Here is a 19,872-nt window from a genome sequence, read left to right as displayed (position 1 = left end):
TCTGATATTCCAGCAAGATAGCAAAAATATAAATACTGCTCTAGGGAGGTGGAAACTGGGCTAACCGCATACCTGATCCTAACACAAACAACTAAAAGTAGCCGGTGAACGTGCCTACGTTGGTTCTAGACGTCTCGAGCCAGCCGGAGAACTGACTACCCCTAGAGAGAAAAAATAAGACCTCACTTGCCTCTAGAAAAATTGAACCCCTATTAGAATACACAGATGCACCAATAGAAATTAAAACAATAATAATAAAAATTAAAATTTAACAAAATATATATTGTGTATCGGTGCTCTGTGAAAAGTAGTGACTAAACACTAGAGTATGAAACAACCGCCACAGTCAAGACATGGAATGCCAGAAAGAGTTGACCCACACAGGAGATAGATATAAAATAGCCTTTATTACAGTGAGTGGCAAAACAAAAAAGGTTATATATACATAAAATTTGCAATAAAATATACAATAAAAACAAGTACGCGATTTAATTTCAGGACAATAGAAAAAAATTATATATTTTTTAACAAAAAATATAATATATGGTGACCTCCAATCTTGGTTGGTACAGATAGAAACCTACTTAAAAAGTAAGTAAAAAAATATATAAACGGTGACCACCTAGGATTTCAACTCAATAAAAACGCATTAAAGTGCATAAGTGCAAAAATTATGAATGCTATATGGTGGTAGTGTGTGAGACTACAAATACATTACATTACATTACAGATACATTCTATCTGTAAATTACCTGTGAGGAGGAACGCCAGGTCCTGACACCGCGCACCCCTCCTCACAGGTAATTTACAGATAGAATACCTCAATATTTCCTTTGCACTCACCACTTTTTTTCGGTGTGTTCACTTTGCAGCTATATGCTGCTTTCATGAGTGGTTCTGCACGCATTGAATGGTGTGCTTTTATAATTTGTAGTCTCACACACTACCACCATATAGCATTCATAATTTTTGCACTTATGCACTTTAATGCGTTTTTATTGAGTTGAAATCCTAGGTGGTCACCGTTTATATATTTTTTTACTTACTTTTTAAGTAGGTTTCTATCTGTACCAACCAAGATTGGAGGTCACCATATATTATATTTTTTGTTAAAAAATATATAATTTTTTTCTATTGTCCTGAAATTAAATCGCGTACTTGTTTTTATTGTATATTTTATTGCAAATTTTATGTATATATAACCTTTTTTGTTTTGCCACTCACTGTAATAAAGGCTATTTTATATCTATCTCCTGTGTGGGTCAACTCTTTCTGGCATTCCATGTCTTGACTGTGGCGGTTGTTTAAAAATTGAACCCCAAAGATATAGAAAGCCCCCAACAAATAATAACGGTGAGGCAAGAGGAAAGCACAAACGTAGAGATGAACTAGATTCAGCAAAGTGAGGCCCAATAGTCTAAATAGCAGAAAATAGATAGTGGACTATGCGGTTAGCAGAAAACCCTACAAAAACATCCACGCTGAACATTCAAGAACCCCCACACCGACTGACGGTGCGGAGGGAGAATATCAGCCCCCTAGAGCTTCCAGCGAGTCAGAAAATCAAATGTAAAGCAAGCTGGACAAAAACACTGAATAATGCAAACGATCCAAATTGTACAAAACAGACTTAGCTTTTCTTGCATGAGGCAGACTGAAAGGAATCCGGAGGAGACCATATAGGTCTGGATACAACGATGCCAGGCAAGAGACTGAGTCCAGAGGAGACTTAAATAGGGAACACCCGCTGCTTAACGACACAGCTGGAGCTCAGGCCTGCAACAAGACATGCCTAACACAATACCGTTAGTGACCACCAGAGGGAGCCCAGAAACACAGTTCACAACAGTACCCCCTCCTTGAGGAGGGGTCACCGAACCCTCACCAAGACCCCCAGGGTGATCAGGATCAGCAGCGTGAAAGGCATGAACCAAATCAGCCGCATGAACATCAGAGGCGACAACCCAGGAATTATCCTCCTGACCATAGCCTTTCCATTTAACTAAATACTGGAGTTTCCGTCTAGAGATACGAGAATCCAGAATCTTCTCCACCACGTACTCCAACTCGCCCTCAACCAAAACCGGGGCAGGAGGCTCAACAGCAGGAACCATAGGCACCACGTACCGCCGCAACAAGGACCTATGGAACACATTATGAATAGCAAATGACGCTGGAAGGTCCAAGCGAAAAGACACCGCGTTAAGGATTTCCAAAATCTTATAAGGACCGATAAAGCGAGGCTTGAACTTAGGAGAGGAGACTTTCAAAGGAACATGCCGAGAAGACAACCAAACCAAATCCCCAACACGAAGTCGGGGACCCACACCGCGGCGGCGGTTGGCAAAACGCTGGGCCTTGTCTTGTGACAATTTCAAATTGTCCACCACATGGTTCCAAATCCGCTGCAACCTATCCACCACAGAATCAACCCCAGGACAGTCAGAAGGTTCAACCTGGCCCGAGGAGAAACGAGGATGAAAACCAGAGTTGCAGAAAAAGGGTGAAACCAAGGTACATCTTCGTGGTGCGTATAACCTTGTGCGCATAAAGCAGGGAGATGAATGGAAAACGGCATTTAATACGCCCGAGGGTCATTTTGAGTACCTGGTGATGCCTTTCGGATTATCTAATGCTCCTTCTGTGTTTCAGTCCTTCATGCATGACATCTTCCGGAAATATCTGGATAAATTTATGATTATTTATCTGGATGATATTTTGTTTTTTTCTGATGATTGGGAGTCCCATGTGAACTCGGCCAGTGGCAAAAAGGTAACACAATCACAGTCCCTATGAGGAGGAAGGCATTAAACATTTTCTTTTGGCCTATCAGAAACAAGTAGCCGGTGAACGTGCCTACGTTGGTTCTAGACGTCTCGAGCCAGCCGGAGAACTGACTACCCCTAGAGAGAAAAAATAAGACCTCACTTGCCTCTAGAGAAATTGAACCCCAAAGATATAGAAAGCCCCCAACAAATAATAACGGTGAGGCAAGAGGAAAACACAAACGTAGAGATGAACTAGATTCAGCAAAGTGAGGCCCAATAGTCTAAATAGCAGAAAATAGATAGTGGACTATGCGGTCAGCAGAAAACCCTACAAAAACATCCACGCTGAACATTCAAGAACCCCCACACCGACTGACGGTGCGGAGGGAGAATATCAGCCCCCTAGAGCTTCCAGCGAGTCAGAAAATCAAATGTAAAGCAAGCTGGACAAAAACACTGAATAATGCAAACGATCCAAATTGTACAAAACAGACTTAGCTTTTCTTGCATGAGGCAGACTGAAAGGAATCCGGAGGAGACCATATAGGTCTGGATACAACGATGCCAGGCAAGAGACTGAGTCCAGAGGAGACTTAAATAGGGAACACCCGCTGCTTAACGACACAGCTGGAGCTCAGGCCTGCAACAAGACATGCCTAACACAATACCGTTAGTGACCACCAGAGGGAGCCCAGAAACACAGTTCACAACAGTACCCCCTCCTTGAGGAGGGGTCACCGAACCCTCACCAAGACCCCCAGGGTGATCAGGATCAGCAGCGTGAAAGGCATGAACCAAATCAGCCGCATGAACATCAGAGGCGACAACCCAGGAATTATCCTCCTGACCATAGCCTTTCCATTTAACTAAATACTGGAGTTTCCGTCTAGAGATACGAGAATCCAGAATCTTCTCCACCACGTACTCCAACTCGCCCTCAACCAAAACCGGGGCAGGAGGCTCAACAGCAGGAACCATAGGCACCACGTACCGCCGCAACAAGGACCTATGGAACACATTATGAATAGCAAATGACGCTGGAAGGTCCAAGCGAAAAGACACCGCGTTAAGGATTTCCAAAATCTTATAAGGACCGATAAAGCGAGGCTTGAACTTAGGAGAGGAGACTTTCAAAGGAACATGCCGAGAAGACAACCAAACCAAATCCCCAACACGAAGTCGGGGACCCACACCGCGGCGGCGGTTGGCAAAACGCTGGGCCTTGTCTTGTGACAATTTCAAATTGTCCACCACATGGTTCCAAATCCGCTGCAACCTATCCACCACAGAATCAACCCCAGGACAGTCAGAAGGTTCAACCTGGCCCGAGGAGAAACGAGGATGAAAACCAGAGTTGCAGAAAAAGGGTGAAACCAAGGTACATCTTCGTGGTGCGTATAACCTTGTGCGCATAAAGCAGGGAGATGAATGGAAAACGGCATTTAATACGCCCGAGGGTCATTTTGAGTACCTGGTGATGCCTTTCGGATTATCTAATGCTCCTTCTGTGTTTCAGTCCTTCATGCATGACATCTTCCGGAAATATCTGGATAAATTTATGATTATTTATCTGGATGATATTTTGTTTTTTTCTGATGATTGGGAGTCCCATGTGAACTCGGCCAGTGGCAAAAAGGTAACACAATCACAGTCCCTATGAGGAGGAAGGCATTAAACATTTTCTTTTGGCCTATCAGAAACAAGTAGCCGGTGAACGTGCCTACGTTGGTTCTAGACGTCTCGAGCCAGCCGGAGAACTGACTACCCCTAGAGAGAAAAAATAAGACCTCACTTGCCTCTAGAGAAATTGAACCCCAAAGATATAGAAAGCCCCCAACAAATAATAACGGTGAGGCAAGAGGAAAACACAAACGTAGAGATGAACTAGATTCAGCAAAGTGAGGCCCAATAGTCTAAATAGCAGAAAATAGATAGTGGACTATGCGGTCAGCAGAAAACCCTACAAAAACATCCACGCTGAACATTCAAGAACCCCCACACCGACTGACGGTGCGGAGGGAGAATATCAGCCCCCTAGAGCTTCCAGCGAGTCAGAAAATCAAATGTAAAGCAAGCTGGACAAAAACACTGAATAATGCAAACGATCCAAATTGTACAAAACAGACTTAGCTTTTCTTGCATGAGGCAGACTGAAAGGAATCCGGAGGAGACCATATAGGTCTGGATACAACGATGCCAGGCAAGAGACTGAGTCCAGAGGAGACTTAAATAGGGAACACCCGCTGCTTAACGACACAGCTGGAGCTCAGGCCTGCAACAAGACATGCCTAACACAATACCGTTAGTGACCACCAGAGGGAGCCCAGAAACACAGTTCACAACACTTAACTATCCAGGTACATGTTGGGAATCTCAGGCAAAAGTACTGGGTCCAGAAAATTCTTATCTTGCTGACAATTTTATCTTTCAAAAGGTAAAATAGAGGACAAAAGGATCTGCAATCTTGGACCTAATTCTTACCAACAGGGAGGAAATGGTTGAGGAAGTAAAGGTGACTAGGAATTTAGGATGCAGTGATAATGCCATCCTCAAATTTTTGTTTTCAAGAGGAGGAAGACCAGCAAGGACTCAGACTTTAAGGTTGGACTTCAAGAAGGCAGATTTTAATGGACTCAGAAAGAGGCCAGGAAAGGTCCAATGGCCGGATGTTCTAAAGGACAGAACTGTCCAAGAAGGATGGGAGATTTTACTCAGTTAAATTCTCACTGTACAATTGGTAACAATCCTGAAGAGAAGAAACAATTGGAAGCATTTAAAGAGACCAGGATGGATGAACACAGAACTTATTCACTTGTTAAAGGGAACCTGTCAGCAGGATTGAGCTGCACAACCTACAGACAGTGTCAGGTCGGCACTGTTATATTGATTACAATGACACCTGGTTATGAAATCTGTCTTGTGGTTGTTGTGTAATCCTTATTTTCAGTTTTGAGTTAATGATATGCTCGTGCTCTGGGGTGGCCTGTGGGGGTGGTGGTCTTTTATGTGTTGCTCTGATTAGGTATTCGTCAGTATGGCTTCTGACAGGTCACTGATCTCTCACTGACCCACCCCCTAGTTTACATAATGAAAATTATATATATTTTAAATAAAAATTCCCTTCCACAGGAAGGCTGGTGCCTGCGCTGCAGCATGATCGCATATGTAATGTGTATGTAATCCTTTTCTTTCAAGTTATCCATAAATTCCTAAAAAAAAAAAATCAGTTTGAATATGGTTCCAGCCACGCCTGCTCATTAGCAGCTATCTGCGATCTGATAGCTTCTGCGACGCCATCTTGCCGGAGAAACAAAAAAATTGCCTTCTCTAAGACGGCTACGCTTGCGCAGTAGCATCTATCGGATCGCCGATAGCTGCTACTGCACAGGTGCCGGCGGCGCCATCTTAGTGGAGACTTTTTTTTTCTCAGCAAGATATCGCCACCGGCGCCTGCACAGTAGCAGCTATCACATCGCCGATAGCTGCTACTGTGCAGTCGCTGCCGGCGCCATTTTCAAACTGTTTATTTTTTAAGAATTTATGTATAACATGAAAGAAAAGGATTACATACACATTATATATGTGATCATGCTGCAGCGTAGGCTCCACTGCTGGTGCCTGTCTGCAGAAGGGGATTTTGTTTTTCAGGATATATATATTATTCATTATGTAAACTAGTGCGCAGGTCACTGAGGGATCATTGACCTGTCAGAAGCCATGCTGGTGAATAATTAGAGCACCATATAAAGACCCCGCCCCTGAGCGCGAGTATATCATTAACTCAAAACTGGAAATACAGATTCCACAACAACCACAAGATGGATTTCATCACCAGGTATCACTATAATCAGTATATTGGCACCGCCCTGACACGGTGTAGTGTACCGCGCACAATCCTGCTGACAGGGGCACTTTAAAAAGGAAAAAAAAAATGTATATTACATGGACAGAGGGGGAATATCTAAAGAAGAATATAAAGCTGTCTGCAGGGAATGCAGGGTAAGTGTTAGAAGAGCAAAAACCAGCAATGAAGTGAGGCTCGCAAGGGAGACCAAAAGCAGCAAAAAATGATTTTGGGGGTATGTCAAAAGCAAAAGAAAAGTCAAAGATGCTGTAGGATTTTTACAAGATGAAAAGGGTGAAGTGGTAAAAAATGATGTTGAGAAGCAAAACTATTAAATTCCTATTTTACATCTGTGTTCTCTAAGAAAGCAAATGTAACATCCATTGATCTTCACGGGCCATCACAGGAATAAAAGAATCCACTCTATCCATAAACAGAGATGGTGAGGGAACACTGAGCTAATTTACATCTCCTGGTCCAAAGGAATGACATCCTAGGGAACTGAAAGAGTTCGCAAAGAAATTGCAGAACCACTAGCCAGAATCTTTGTTACAGACTTCTCCTGTTCTTTAGGATTTTTCACCCCAGCCTGTTTGCGTATCCTGCATCTTATGGGAACATGTGTCTTTGTGCCTCCCTGCATTCGGCATACCGGAATACACAAACCTGCAGACAGGCTGACATTGGGCTTCTAGAACATTCTTCATCCTTTGAGCTGTATTTAAGGGATTGGGTGTGAGTATCTCTGCCCAACAAGAGGGCTGATCCCAATAGAGGTAGGGCAATAAGCCACATGTTTGGTTAGTTGGTGTTGTGTCATGGGAAGGGTGAGGATCTGCTCCTGGTGCCATGTATGGAGATTGGAGATCATTTACAATGTGGGATTATGATGTCTCACCGACCTGCTGGATTTGAGGACTGAATCTAAAGACTGTTGATGCATATTCCTTGACGTCGGATTACGGCTGGTGCCTCCTGATCTGTCCTTTTTGTGTGGCCACCTTGCAGACTCTAAGGAACCATATCTACGTTTGATGTTATATTCTTGCAGTCTTAATATAATTTGTTGCATTGTTTATCGGCCAGCTCTCCCTGCTTTCTCTGTCACGCACACCTGTCACAATGTCCCAGAAGATTGGACAAGGGTAAATGTTGTCCCTATCTTCAAAAAAGGAAAGACGATGAAGCCAGGAAATTACAGGCCAGTGAGCGTTACTTCTATACTGGGAAAGATCTTTGAACAAATTATTAAACCGCATGTATGTAAGTACTTGGATAAGAATACAGTAACTAGAGGAAGCATGGGTTTGTAGCAAACAAGTCATGCCAGGCTCATTTAATTAAGGAGAACACTGGAAGCAGTCAGATACGGCTCGGACTGGAGCGAAGGACAGGGACACTGACAGGGCCGGTTTTAGGCAAAGTGGGGCCCTAGGCAAAGTTTAAAATGGGGCCCCAAATGCTAACATATTGCACATCACACAGAAGCATTTCTGCTGTATTTACATGCGCTGATCTCAGGCCGCTAAACGAGTGATCAACAATACTGAAGTCGTTGGACGCTTGTTTCCCGGCCTCTTTCCACCGTCTGAGAAAGAATGATGGGGACAGAACAATCACTAATACAGTTGTGGCCAAAAGTATTGACACCCCTGCAATTCTGTCAGATAATACTCAGTTTCTTCCTGAAAATGAATCTTTGGTATTATTATCATCATTTAATTTGTCTTAAATGAAAAAACACAAAAGAGAATGAAGCAAAAAGCAAAACATTGATCATTTCACCCAAAACTCCAAAAATGGGCCAGACAAAAGTATTGGCACCCTCAGCCTATTACTTGGTTGCACAACCTTTAGCCAAAATAACTGCGACCAACCACTTCCGGTAACCATCAATGAGTTTCTTACAATGCTCTGCTCGAATTTTAGACCATTCTTCTTTGGCAAACTGCTCCAGGTCCCTGATATTTGAAGGGTGCCTTCTCCAAACTGCCATTTTTAGATCTCTCCACAGGTGTTCTATGGGATTCAGGTCTGGACTCATTGCTGGCCACCTTAGAAGTCTCCAGTGCTTTTTCTCAAACCATTTTCTAGTGCTTTTTGAAGTGTGTTTTGGGTCATTGTCCTGCTGGAAGACCCATGACCTCTGAGGGAGACCTAGCTTTCTCACACTGGGCCCTACATTATGCTGCAAAATTTGTTGGTAGTCTTCAGACTTCATAATGCCATGCACACAGTCAAGCAGTCCAGTGCCAGAGGCAGCAAAGCAACCCCAAAACATCAGGGAACCTCCGCCATGTTTGACTGTAGGGACCGTGTTCTTTTCTTTGAATGCCTCTTTTTTTTCTCCTGTAAACTCTATGTTGATGACTTTGCCCAAAAAGCTCTACTTTTGTCCTATCTGACCAGAGAACATTCTTCCAAAACGTTTTAGGCTTTTTCAGGTAAGTTTTGGCAAACCCTTTTCATTCAGATGCTGACGGATAGTACGGGTTGACACTGTTGTACCCTCGGACTGCAGGGCAGCTTGAACTTGTTTGGATGTTAGTCGAGGTTCTTTATCCAACATCCGCACAATCTTGTGTTGAAATCTCTTGTCAATTTTTCTTTTCCGTCCACATCTAGGGAGGTTAGCCACAGTGCCATGGGCTTTAAACTTCTTGATGACACTGCGTACGGTAGACACAGGAACATTCAGGTCTTTGGAGATGGACTTGTAGCCTTGAGATTGCTCATGCTTCCTCACAATTTGGTTTCTCAAGTCCTCAGACAGTTCTTTGGTCTTCTTTCTTTTCTCCATGCTCAATGTGGTACACACAAGGACACAGAACAGAGGTTGAGTCAACTTTAATCCATGTCAACTGGCTGCAAGTGTGATTTAGTTATTGCCAACAGCTGTTAGGTGCCACAGGTAAGTTACAGGTGCTGGTAATTACACAAATTAGAGAAGCATCACATGATTTTTCAAACGGTGCCAATACTTTTGTCCACCTCCTTTTTTATGTTTGGTGTGGAATTGTATCCAATTTGGCTTTACGACAATTCTTTTTGTGTTTTTTCATTTAAGTCAAATTAAATGAAGATAATAATACCAAAGAATTTGTGTTTACAATCATTTTCAGGAAGAAACTGAGTATTATCTGACAGAATTGCAGGGGTGTCAATACTTTTGGCCACAACTGTAGATCACATCACCATACAGTATCATGTTATCAGCAGCACATCTACAGTTTACATCGGCAATGTCCTGCTGAGGACAATGATTTCTGTTTCGGCATAAACAATCCAATCACTCAATGAATAGGCAGCATTTTGCTTGTTTAGTATAATACACCCCATAGTCCTCCATATATTATAATGTGCACCACGGTCCTCCATATTGTAAAATGCACACCCCATAGTCCCCCATATAATATAATGTGCCCCATAATCCTCCATATAGTATAATACACTCCTCATAGTCCTCCATATAGTATAATACACTCCTCATAGTCCTCCATATATTAAAATATACTCCTCAGTCCTCCATATAGCATAATACACTCTTCACGGTGCTCCATATAGTATAATGCACTGCCATAGTCATCCATGTAGTACAATTCACTTCCCATAGTATAATGCACCCCATAGTTCTTCATATAGTATAATGTATTCCCCATAGTCCTCGATACAGTATAATGGAGCCCACATATAGTATAATGCAGCCACCACCCCACAGAGTATAATGCAGCCCCCCATATAGTATAATGTAGCCCCCTCATAGAGTATGATGCAATCACCCCTCATAGAATATAAATATAATACAGCCCCCCCATAGAATATAATGTAGCCCTGGACAGGATATAATACAGCCCACCTCCCCATAGAATATAATGTAGCCCCATCAAAGAGTGTAATGCACTCATCCCTCATAAAATCTAATAAAGCCCCCCACAGAATATAATGCAGCCTCCCATAGTATATAGCACAGCCTCCTCCATAGAATATAATGTACCCCCCCAAATATATAACAGCCACATAGTATATAACAGCCTCACCATAGAATATAATATATCCCCATAGTATATACCACAGTCCACATAGTAGTATATAGCACAGCCCACATGGTAGTATATAGCACAGCCCACACTGTAGTATATAGCACAGCCCACACTGTAGTATATAGCACTACCCACACAGTAGTATACAGCACAGCCCACACAGTAGTATACAGCACTGCCCACACAGTAGTATACAGCACTGCCCACACAGTAGTATACAGCACTGCCCACACAGTAGTATACAGCACTGCCCACACAGTAGTATACAGCACAGCCCACACAGTAGTATACAGCACTGCCCACACAGTAGTATACAGCACTGCCCACACAGTAGTATACAGCACTGCCCACACAGTAATACACAGCACTGCCCACACATTATACAGTACAGACCCACACAGTAGTATACAGCACTGCCCACACAGTAATATACAGCACTGCCCACACATTATTATACAGTACAGACCCACACAGTAGTATACAGCACAGCCCACACAATATTATACAGTACAGACCCACACAGTAGTATACAGCACAGCCCACACAGTATTATACAGTACAGCCCACACAGTAGTATACAGCACTGCCAACACAGTAGTATACAGCACTGCTCACACAGTAATATACAGCACTGCCCACACAGTAGTATACAGCACAGCCCACATCTCCCCTTCCTTCCCCTCCCAAGAATGGCCCCACAGTCCAGTAAATAAAAAGCACAATCTCCTCGTGCCTGCGCTCCCTGCGCGCACCCGCAGTGTCAGAGGCAGAGCGGGGAATGATGAGAGAGGGAGCATCAGGTGACGCTCTTTCCATCATTGCTTTGAACTGTACCGGCAGACGCCAGTATAGTTCAATGCGGCGGGGGGAGTCGACGCTGGTGGCAGGTGGGCCCCATTGCGGCTGTGTGACTTGCCGCTAGCTGGGGGAGTGGGAGCCCCAGGCAGCTGCCTGGTCTGCCTGCCCCTAACGCCGGCCGTGGAAACTGATCTGCTGGTTGCCCCTAAGTCGGTCTCTAAGGGTACCGTCACACATTGAAATTTCCATCGCTACGACGTTACGATTCCTGACGTTCTAGCGATATCGTTACGATATCGCTGTGTCTGACACGCAGCAGCGATCAGGGATCCTGCTGAGAATCGTACGTCGTAGCAGATCGTTTGGAACTTTCTTTCGTCGCTTGATCACCCGCTGACATCGCTGGATCGTTGTGTGTGACAGCGATCCAGCGATGTCTTCGCTTGTAACCAGGGTAAATATCGGGTTACTAAGCGCAGGGCCGCGCTTAGTAACCCGATGTTTACCCTGGTTACAAGCGTAAACGTAAAAAAACAAACCGTACATACTCACCCGTCGGTGTCCTTCAGGTCCCTTGCCGTCTGCTTCCTGCTCTGAGTGCCGGCCGGAAAGTGAGAGCAGATCACAGCGGTGCTGCGCTTAGTTACCCGATGTTTACCCTGGTTACCCGGGGACTTCGGCATCGCTCCAGCGCCGTGATTGCAACGTGTGACCGCAGTCTACGACGCTGGAGCGATGATTATACGACGCTGCGACGTCACGAATCGTGCTGTCGCAGCGATGGAAATTTCAATGTGTGACGGTACCCTAAATGTGTTGTGTATTCAAGGGATCGACTTCTGGAGCTGAGCAGGATGAAGGCTACTCCAGCTGTGGCCAAACCACATATTCCCCGTGAAGGTTTAAACCAGCAGTCCCATCCATTGTCATGGGTAATGTACGCTCCCTGGGAAATAAGACGGATGAACTGCTAGCCCTGTGTAAAACCCAGATGGACTTCAAGGTATGCAGTCTCGTGCTTTACAGAAACCTTTTTACATGGGGAGGTCCCTGATTCAAGTGTCTCGATTCCAGGGTTTCACATGATTCGGGCTGATAGAGACAAAGCTAAGTGTAGTAAGAAAAAGGGTGGTGGGGTGATACTATACATTAATAACAGATGGTGCAATCAGTGGCATGTAACTGTGAAGGAAAGTCATTGCTGTCAAAACATTGAACTCTTAGCAGTTGGCCTCAGGCCCTACTATCTACCTAGAGAATTCTCCATTTGCATTACAGTAGTCATGTATATACCTCCATCCGCAAACCAAGAGGCGGCTGGGGAAGTATTGTCAGGGGTGTTGGCTCGCCTTCAGACAAAGCACCCAAACTCATTAACTGTAATCTCTGGGAACTTTAACAGAGCCATGATCTCAAAGGCTCTCCCAAAGTTCTGTCAATATGTAAACCGTGCCACAAGGGACAACAGTATATTGGATCTCCTCTATGCGAATGTTAAAGACGCCTATTCATCGTCTGCACTATGCCCCTGGGGAAATCGGACCACAACCTCATACTATTGTCTCCATCTTATCAACCAGTTGTCGGCAAACAACCAACGACTATAAAATTAATCGTGGACTCCAGCGGCAGAGGAGGCTCTACAAGACTGCTTTGACCTCACAGACTGGGTGGTGATATGCGACAGGAGAGCATGATGATGTAAATGATATTGTCGGGCGAATAACAGATTATAGACATTTTTGTACTGACACTGTTGTACCAGCTAAAAAGATTCGATGTTATGCAAATAACAAGCCTTGGATTACAAAAGAATTGAAACACTTAATAAACAAGAAAAAAATGGCATTTAAAATGAAGGATACAAAGAAACTGAAACTGATACAAAGGGGCTTAAATGGAAAAATTAAGAATGCCCGTGAGGTGTTTCGTAATAAATTAGAAAATAAATTGTCACACATCAATTCCATGGAGGTGTGGTCGGGCATGAAGCAGCTCACTGGGTTTACGGCAAAGAAGGAGCATGGGGAAGTGGATCTGCCCTTGGCTAATGAAATGAATGAGATTTTTCAACAGATTCACCAACACAAGCACAGCGTCATCAGGAATGGGGGATGGAGCCGGGAAACGATCGGCAGCATTGACATTGGGGGATAAGCTGCCTGCTTTCACCGTCTCCCAAAGCGATGTGAGGAAACAGTTTAGTAGACTAGTTATTGGCAAAGCAGCTGGGCCTGATGGCCTCAGTCCACGTGTCCTCAGAGCATGTGCAAACCAACTTTGTACTGTCTTCCAGCACCTGTTTAACTGGAGCCTTCAATCACAGGGGGTACCAGAACTGTGGAAGACTGGTGCCGGTTCCTAAGACCACTTTTCCAACTTCCCTACAAGACTATCGTCCAGTGGCCTTAACATCACATGCTATGAAGTCCTTGGTGAGAATAATACTCGCCTAATTGTGTCCGAGGGTGAGGTCCGCAGTTTGCGTACCAGCAGAGATTGGGGGTAGATGATGCGGTAGTGTCTCTGCTTCATACAGTACATTCATTCTTAGGCAATGTAGATCTGGACTGGAGGGGATCGAGAATGTTAGCAGGGAAGCCACAGAGGAGGATATTGCAGTAGTCCAGGTGGGAGATGATGAGGGCAACAGGAACATTTCATTAGATTCTGGGTTGGGAAGGGAAGGATTCTGGAAATATTTTTGAGCTGGAGGCGACAGGAGGTGTTCTGGGTTTGTCTGTGCTGTGTGAAGGACAGGCCAGAGTTGAGGGTTACTCCGAGGCAGCGGACCCACCTCTGCACAAGCATTCTTCTGCACATGCCCTCCCTGTGCACGGGCTCCTCCCCTCTGCACGCGCCCCTGCTGCCATTTCTTCATTATCACTTTTCTTTATTGAACTAATAAATAGAACAAGTCAGATTTCTGCTTCTTGGGCTCCAAAGCAAATTATGTGTTTCCATGGTAACTAAATGTAAACACATTCATTGCGGTGTACTGATCACTGACACCTTCGGTGGCAGGGTGATAACCTCCACCGCCACTCAGTGTCTGATGCCTCCTTCAAGGCCGGGTGACTTCCCCGATGACTGACACCTCTTGGGCAGGGTGATAACCTCCACCACCACTCCTCAGTGTCTGATTCCTCCTTGAAGGCCAGGTGACTTCCCCGATGACTGACACCTCTTGGGCAGGGTGATAACCTCCACGGCCACTCAGTGTCTGATTCCTCCTTGAAGGCAGGGTGACTTCCCCGATGACTGACACCTCTTGGACAGGGTGATAACCTCCATCGCCACTCCTCAGTGTCTGATACCTCCTTGAAGGCCGGGTGACTTCCCTGATGACTGACACCTCTTGGGCAGGGTGATAACCTCCATCGCCACTCCTCAGTGTCTGATTCCTCCTTGAAGGCCGGGTGACTTCCCTGATGACTGACTGACACCTCTTAGGGGGCAGGGTGATAACCTCCACCACCACTCCTCAGTGTCTGATGCCTCCTTGAAGGCCGGGTGACTTCCCCGATGACTGACACCTATTGGGCAGGGTGATAACCTCCACCACCACTCCTCAGTGTCTGATGCCTCCTTGAAGGCCGGGTGACTTCCCCGATGACTGACACCTCTTGTGGGGCAGGGTGATAACCTTCACTGCTACTCCTCAGTGTCTGATTCCTCCTTGAAGACCGGGTGACTTCCCCGATGACTGACACCTCTTGGGCAGGGTGATAACCTCCACCACCACTCCTCAGTGTCTGATGCCTCCTTGAAGGCCGGGTGACTAACCCGATGACTGACACCTCTTGGGCAGGGTGATAACCTCCACCGCCACTCCTCAGTGTCTGATACCTCCTTGAAGGCCGGGTGACTTCCCTGATGACTGACACCTCTTGGGCAGGGTGATAACCTCCATCGCCACTCCTCAGTGTCTGATGCCTCCTTGAAGGCCGGGTGACTTCCCCGATGACTGACACCTATTGGGCAGGGTGATAACCTCCACCACCACTCCTCAGTGTCTGATGCCTCCTTGAAGGCCGGGTGACTTCCCCGATGACTGACACCTCTTGTGGGGCAGGGTGATAACCTTCACTGCTACTCCTCAGTGTCTGATTCCTCCTTGAAGACCGGGTGACTTCCCCGATGACTGACACCTCTTGGGCAGGGTGATAACCTCCACCACCACTCCTCAGTGTCTGATGCCTCCTTGAAGGCCGGGTGACTTCCCCGATGACTGACACCTCTTGGGCGGGTGATAACCTCCACCGCCACTCCTCAGTGTCTGATACCACCTTGGAGGCAGGGAGACTACCACATCAGTGACTTACACCTCTTGGGGCAGGGTGATTTACCCCTCAGTAACTAATACCTTGTGGGGGCAGGGTGACAGCCTCCCCAGTGTCTTGTGCCTCCTAAAGGGCAGGGTGACTTCCCCAATGACTGGCGCCTCCCCGAAAACTTGGTGATTCACCCCTACCAGTGACTAATACCTCTTCGGGGGGCAAAGTGAACTCAGTAACAGTCATGTCCTTTCTTCCAGGCTTCGTCGGCCTCTTTAACCTCCTGCTCCTCTGGCCGGGCTTCTTTCTGTTGCATTACACCAAGTTTGAAGCGTTTGAATTTCCAAATAAACTGGTCTGGATTTATCTGGTGATCAACGGCCTCGTGGGCACCGTCCTGTCTGAGTTCCTGTGGCTGTGGTGAGTGTTTCATCCTGGCCAATGAGACGTCATACAGTGATGACGGATCCTGTGCTAAGTGATTCCTCCCCCATATAGTGATGACGGATCCTATGCTGAGTGATTCCTCCCCATATAGTGATGACGGATCCGGTCCTGAGTGATTCCTCCCCATATAGTGATGACTGATCCTGTCCTGAGTGATTTCCCCCCATATAGTGATGACGGATCCTGTGCTGAGTCATTCCTTCCCTATACAGTGATGACGGATCCTGTCCTGAGTGATTCCCCCCCATATAGTGATGACGGATCCTGTGCTGAGTGATTTCCCCCCCATTTAGTGATGACGGATCCTGTGCTGAGTCATTCCTCCCCATACAGTGATGACTGATCCTGTGGTGAGTGATTCCTCCCCATATAGTGAGGACGGATCCTGTGCTGAGTGATTTCCCCCCCATTTAGTGATGACGGATCCTGTGCTGAGTCATTCCTCCCCATACAGTGATGACTGATCCTGTGGTGAGTGATTCCTCCCCATATAGTGATGACGGATCCTGTCCTGAGTGATTCCCCCCATATAGTGATGACAGATCCTGTGCTGAGTGATTTCCCCCCATATAGTGATGACGGATCCTGTGCTGTGTGATTCCCCTAATATAGTGATGACGGATCCTGTGCTGAGTGATTCCCCTATATAGTGATGACGGATCCTGTGCTGAGTCATTCCTCCCCCATATAGTGATGACGGATCCTGTGCTGTGTGATTCCTCCCCCATATATTGATGACTGATCCTGTGCTGAGTGATTCCTCCCCCATATAGTGATGACGGATCCTGTGCTGAGTGATTCCTCCCCCATATATTGATGACTGATCCTGTGCTGAGTGATTCCTCCCCCATATAGTGATGACGGATCCTGTGCTGTGTGATTCCCCCGATATAGTCATGACGAATCCTGTGCTGTGTGATACCCCCATATAGTGATGACTGATCCTGTGCTGAGTGATTTCCCCCATATAGTGATGACGGATCCTGTGCTAAGTGATTCCCCCCATATAGTGATGACGGATCCTGTGCTGTGTGATACCCCCATATAGTGATGACTGATCCTGTGCTGAGTTATTTCCCCCATATAGTGATGACGGATCCTGTGCTAAGTGATTCCCCCCATATAGTGATGACGGATCCTGTGCTGTGTGATTCCCCCATATAGTGATGACGGATCCTGTGCTGAGTGATTCCCCCCATATAGTGATGACGGATCCTGTGCTGAGTGATTCCTCCCCCATATAGTGATGACGGATCCTGTGCTGAGTGATTCCCCCCCATATAGTGATGACGGCTCCTCTGCTGAGTGATTCCTCCCCCATATAGTGATGACGGATCCTATGCTGAGTGATTCCTCCCCCATATAGTGATGACTGATCCTGTGCTGAGTGATTCCCCCCCATATAGTGATGACAGATCCTGTGCTGCGTGATTCCTCCCCCATATAGTGATGACTGATCCTGTGCTGAGTGATTACTCCCCATATAGTGATGACGGATCCTGTGCTGAGTGATTCCTCCCCATATAGTGATGACGGATCCTGTGCTGAGTGATTCCCCCCCATATAGTGATGACGGATCCTGTGCTGAGTGATTCCTCCCCCATATAGTGATGATGGATCCTGTGCTGAGTGATTCCTCCCCAATATAGTGATGACGGATCCTGTGCTGAGTGATTCCCCCCATATAGTGATGACGGATCCTGTGCTGAGTGATTCCTCCCCCATATAGTGATGACGGATCCTGTGCTGAGTGATTCCTCCCCCATATAGTGATGACTGATCCTGTGCTGAGTGATTCCTCCCCCATATAGTGATGACGGATTCTGTGCTGAGTGATTCCCCCCCATATAGTGATGACGGATACTGTGGTGAGTGATTCCTCCCCCATATAGTGATGACGGATCCTATGCTGAGTGATTCCCCCCTATATAGCGATGACGGATCCTGTGCTGAGTGATTCCTCCTCCATATAGTGATGACTGATCCTGTGCTGAGTGATTCCTCCCCCATATAGTGATGACGGATCCTGTGCTGAGTGATTCCTCCCCCATATAGTGATGACGGATCCTGTGCTGTGTGATTCCCCCATATAATGATGACTGATCCTGTGCTGAGTGATTCCCCTCATATAGTGATGACGGATCCTGTGCTGAGTGATTCCTCCCCCATATAGTGATGACGGATCCTGTGCTGAGTGATTCCTCCCCATATAGTGATGACGGATCCTGTGCTGAGTGATTCCCCCCCATATAGTGATGATGGATCCTGTGCTGAGTGATTCCTCCCCCATATAGTGATAACTGATCCTGTGCTGAGTGATTCCTCCCCCATATAGTGATGACGGATCCTGTGCTGAGTGATTCCCCCCCATATAGTGATGACTGATCCTGTGCTGAGTGATTCCCCCCCATATAGTGATGATGGATCCTGTGCTGAGTGATTCCTCCCCCATATAGTGATGACTGATCCTGTGCTGAGTGATTCCTCCCCCATATAGTGATGACTGATCCTGTGCTGAGTGATTCCCCCCCATATAGTGATGACGGATCCTGTGCTGAGTGATTCCCCCCCATATAGTGATGACGGATCCTGTGCTGAGTGATTCCCCCCCATATAGTGATGACGGATCCTGTGCTGAGTGATTCCTCCCCATATAGTGATGACGGATCCTGTGCTGAGTGATTCCCCCCCATATAGTGATGACGGATCCTGTGCTGAGTGATTCCCCCCCATATAGTGATGACTGATCCTGTGCTAAGTGATTCCTCCCCCATATAGTGATGACTGATCCTGTGCTGAGTGATTCCCCCCCATATAGTGATGACGGATCCTGTGCTGAGTGATTCCTCCCCATATAGTGATGACAGATCCTGTGCTGAGTGATTCCTCCCCCATATAGTGATGACGGATCCTGTGCTGAGTGATTCCTCCCCCATATAGTGATGACGGATCCTGTGCTGAGTGATTCCTGCCCCATATTGTGATGACGGATCCTGTGCTGAGTGATTCCCCCCATATAGTGATGACGGATCCTGTGCTGAGTGATTCCTCCCCCATATAGTGATGACGGATCCTGTGCTGTGTGATTCCCCCATATAGTGATGACTGATCCTGTGCTGATTGATTACTCCCCCATATAGTGATGACGATCCTGTGCTGTGTGATTCCTCCCCCATATATTGATGACTGATCCTGTGCTGAGTGATTCCTCCCCCATATAGTGATGACTGATCCTGTGCTGAGTGATTCCTCCCCCATATAGTGATGACGGATCCTGTGGTGAGTGATTCCTCCCCCATATAGTGATGACGGATCCTGTGGTGAGTGATTCCTCCCCCATATAGTGATGACGGATCCTGTGCTGAATGATTCCCTCCATATTGTGATGACTGATCCTGTGCTGAGTGATTCCTCCCCCATATAGTGATGACGGATCCTGTGCCGAGTGATTCCTCCCCCATATAGTGATGACGGATCCTGCGCTGAGTGATTCCCCCCATATAGTGATGACGGATCCTGTGCTGAGTGATTCCCCCCATATAGTGATGACGGATCCTGTGCTGAGTGATTCCCCCCATATAGTGATGACGGATCCTGTGCTGAGTGATTTCCCCCCATATAGTGATGACGGATCCTGTGCTGAGTGATTCCTCCCCATATAGTGATGACGGATCCTGTGCTGTGTGATTCCCCCATAT

General features: G+C 46.3%; 1 protein-coding gene across 5 annotated transcripts in view; it reads left to right on the top strand.

The window, feature by feature from the left end:
- The window catches only part of SLC35F5 (solute carrier family 35 member F5), a 335,251-nt gene that overhangs the window by 91,019 nt on the left and 224,360 nt on the right, over positions 1-19,872 (top strand). For all 5 annotated transcript variants that reach the window (XM_077273436.1, XM_077273435.1, XM_077273437.1 and 2 more), the window contains one exon: positions 15,988-16,147. In XM_077273436.1, the coding sequence (XP_077129551.1) occupies positions 15,988-16,147 (160 nt within the window). The remainder of the gene's footprint in view (positions 1-15,987; positions 16,148-19,872) is intronic.

Source organism: Ranitomeya variabilis, chromosome 7, assembly GCF_051348905.1.
Source record: "Ranitomeya variabilis isolate aRanVar5 chromosome 7, aRanVar5.hap1, whole genome shotgun sequence".
NCBI lineage: Eukaryota > Metazoa > Chordata > Amphibia > Anura > Dendrobatidae > Ranitomeya > Ranitomeya variabilis.
This window is presented reverse-complemented; position numbering and strand designations above follow the sequence as displayed.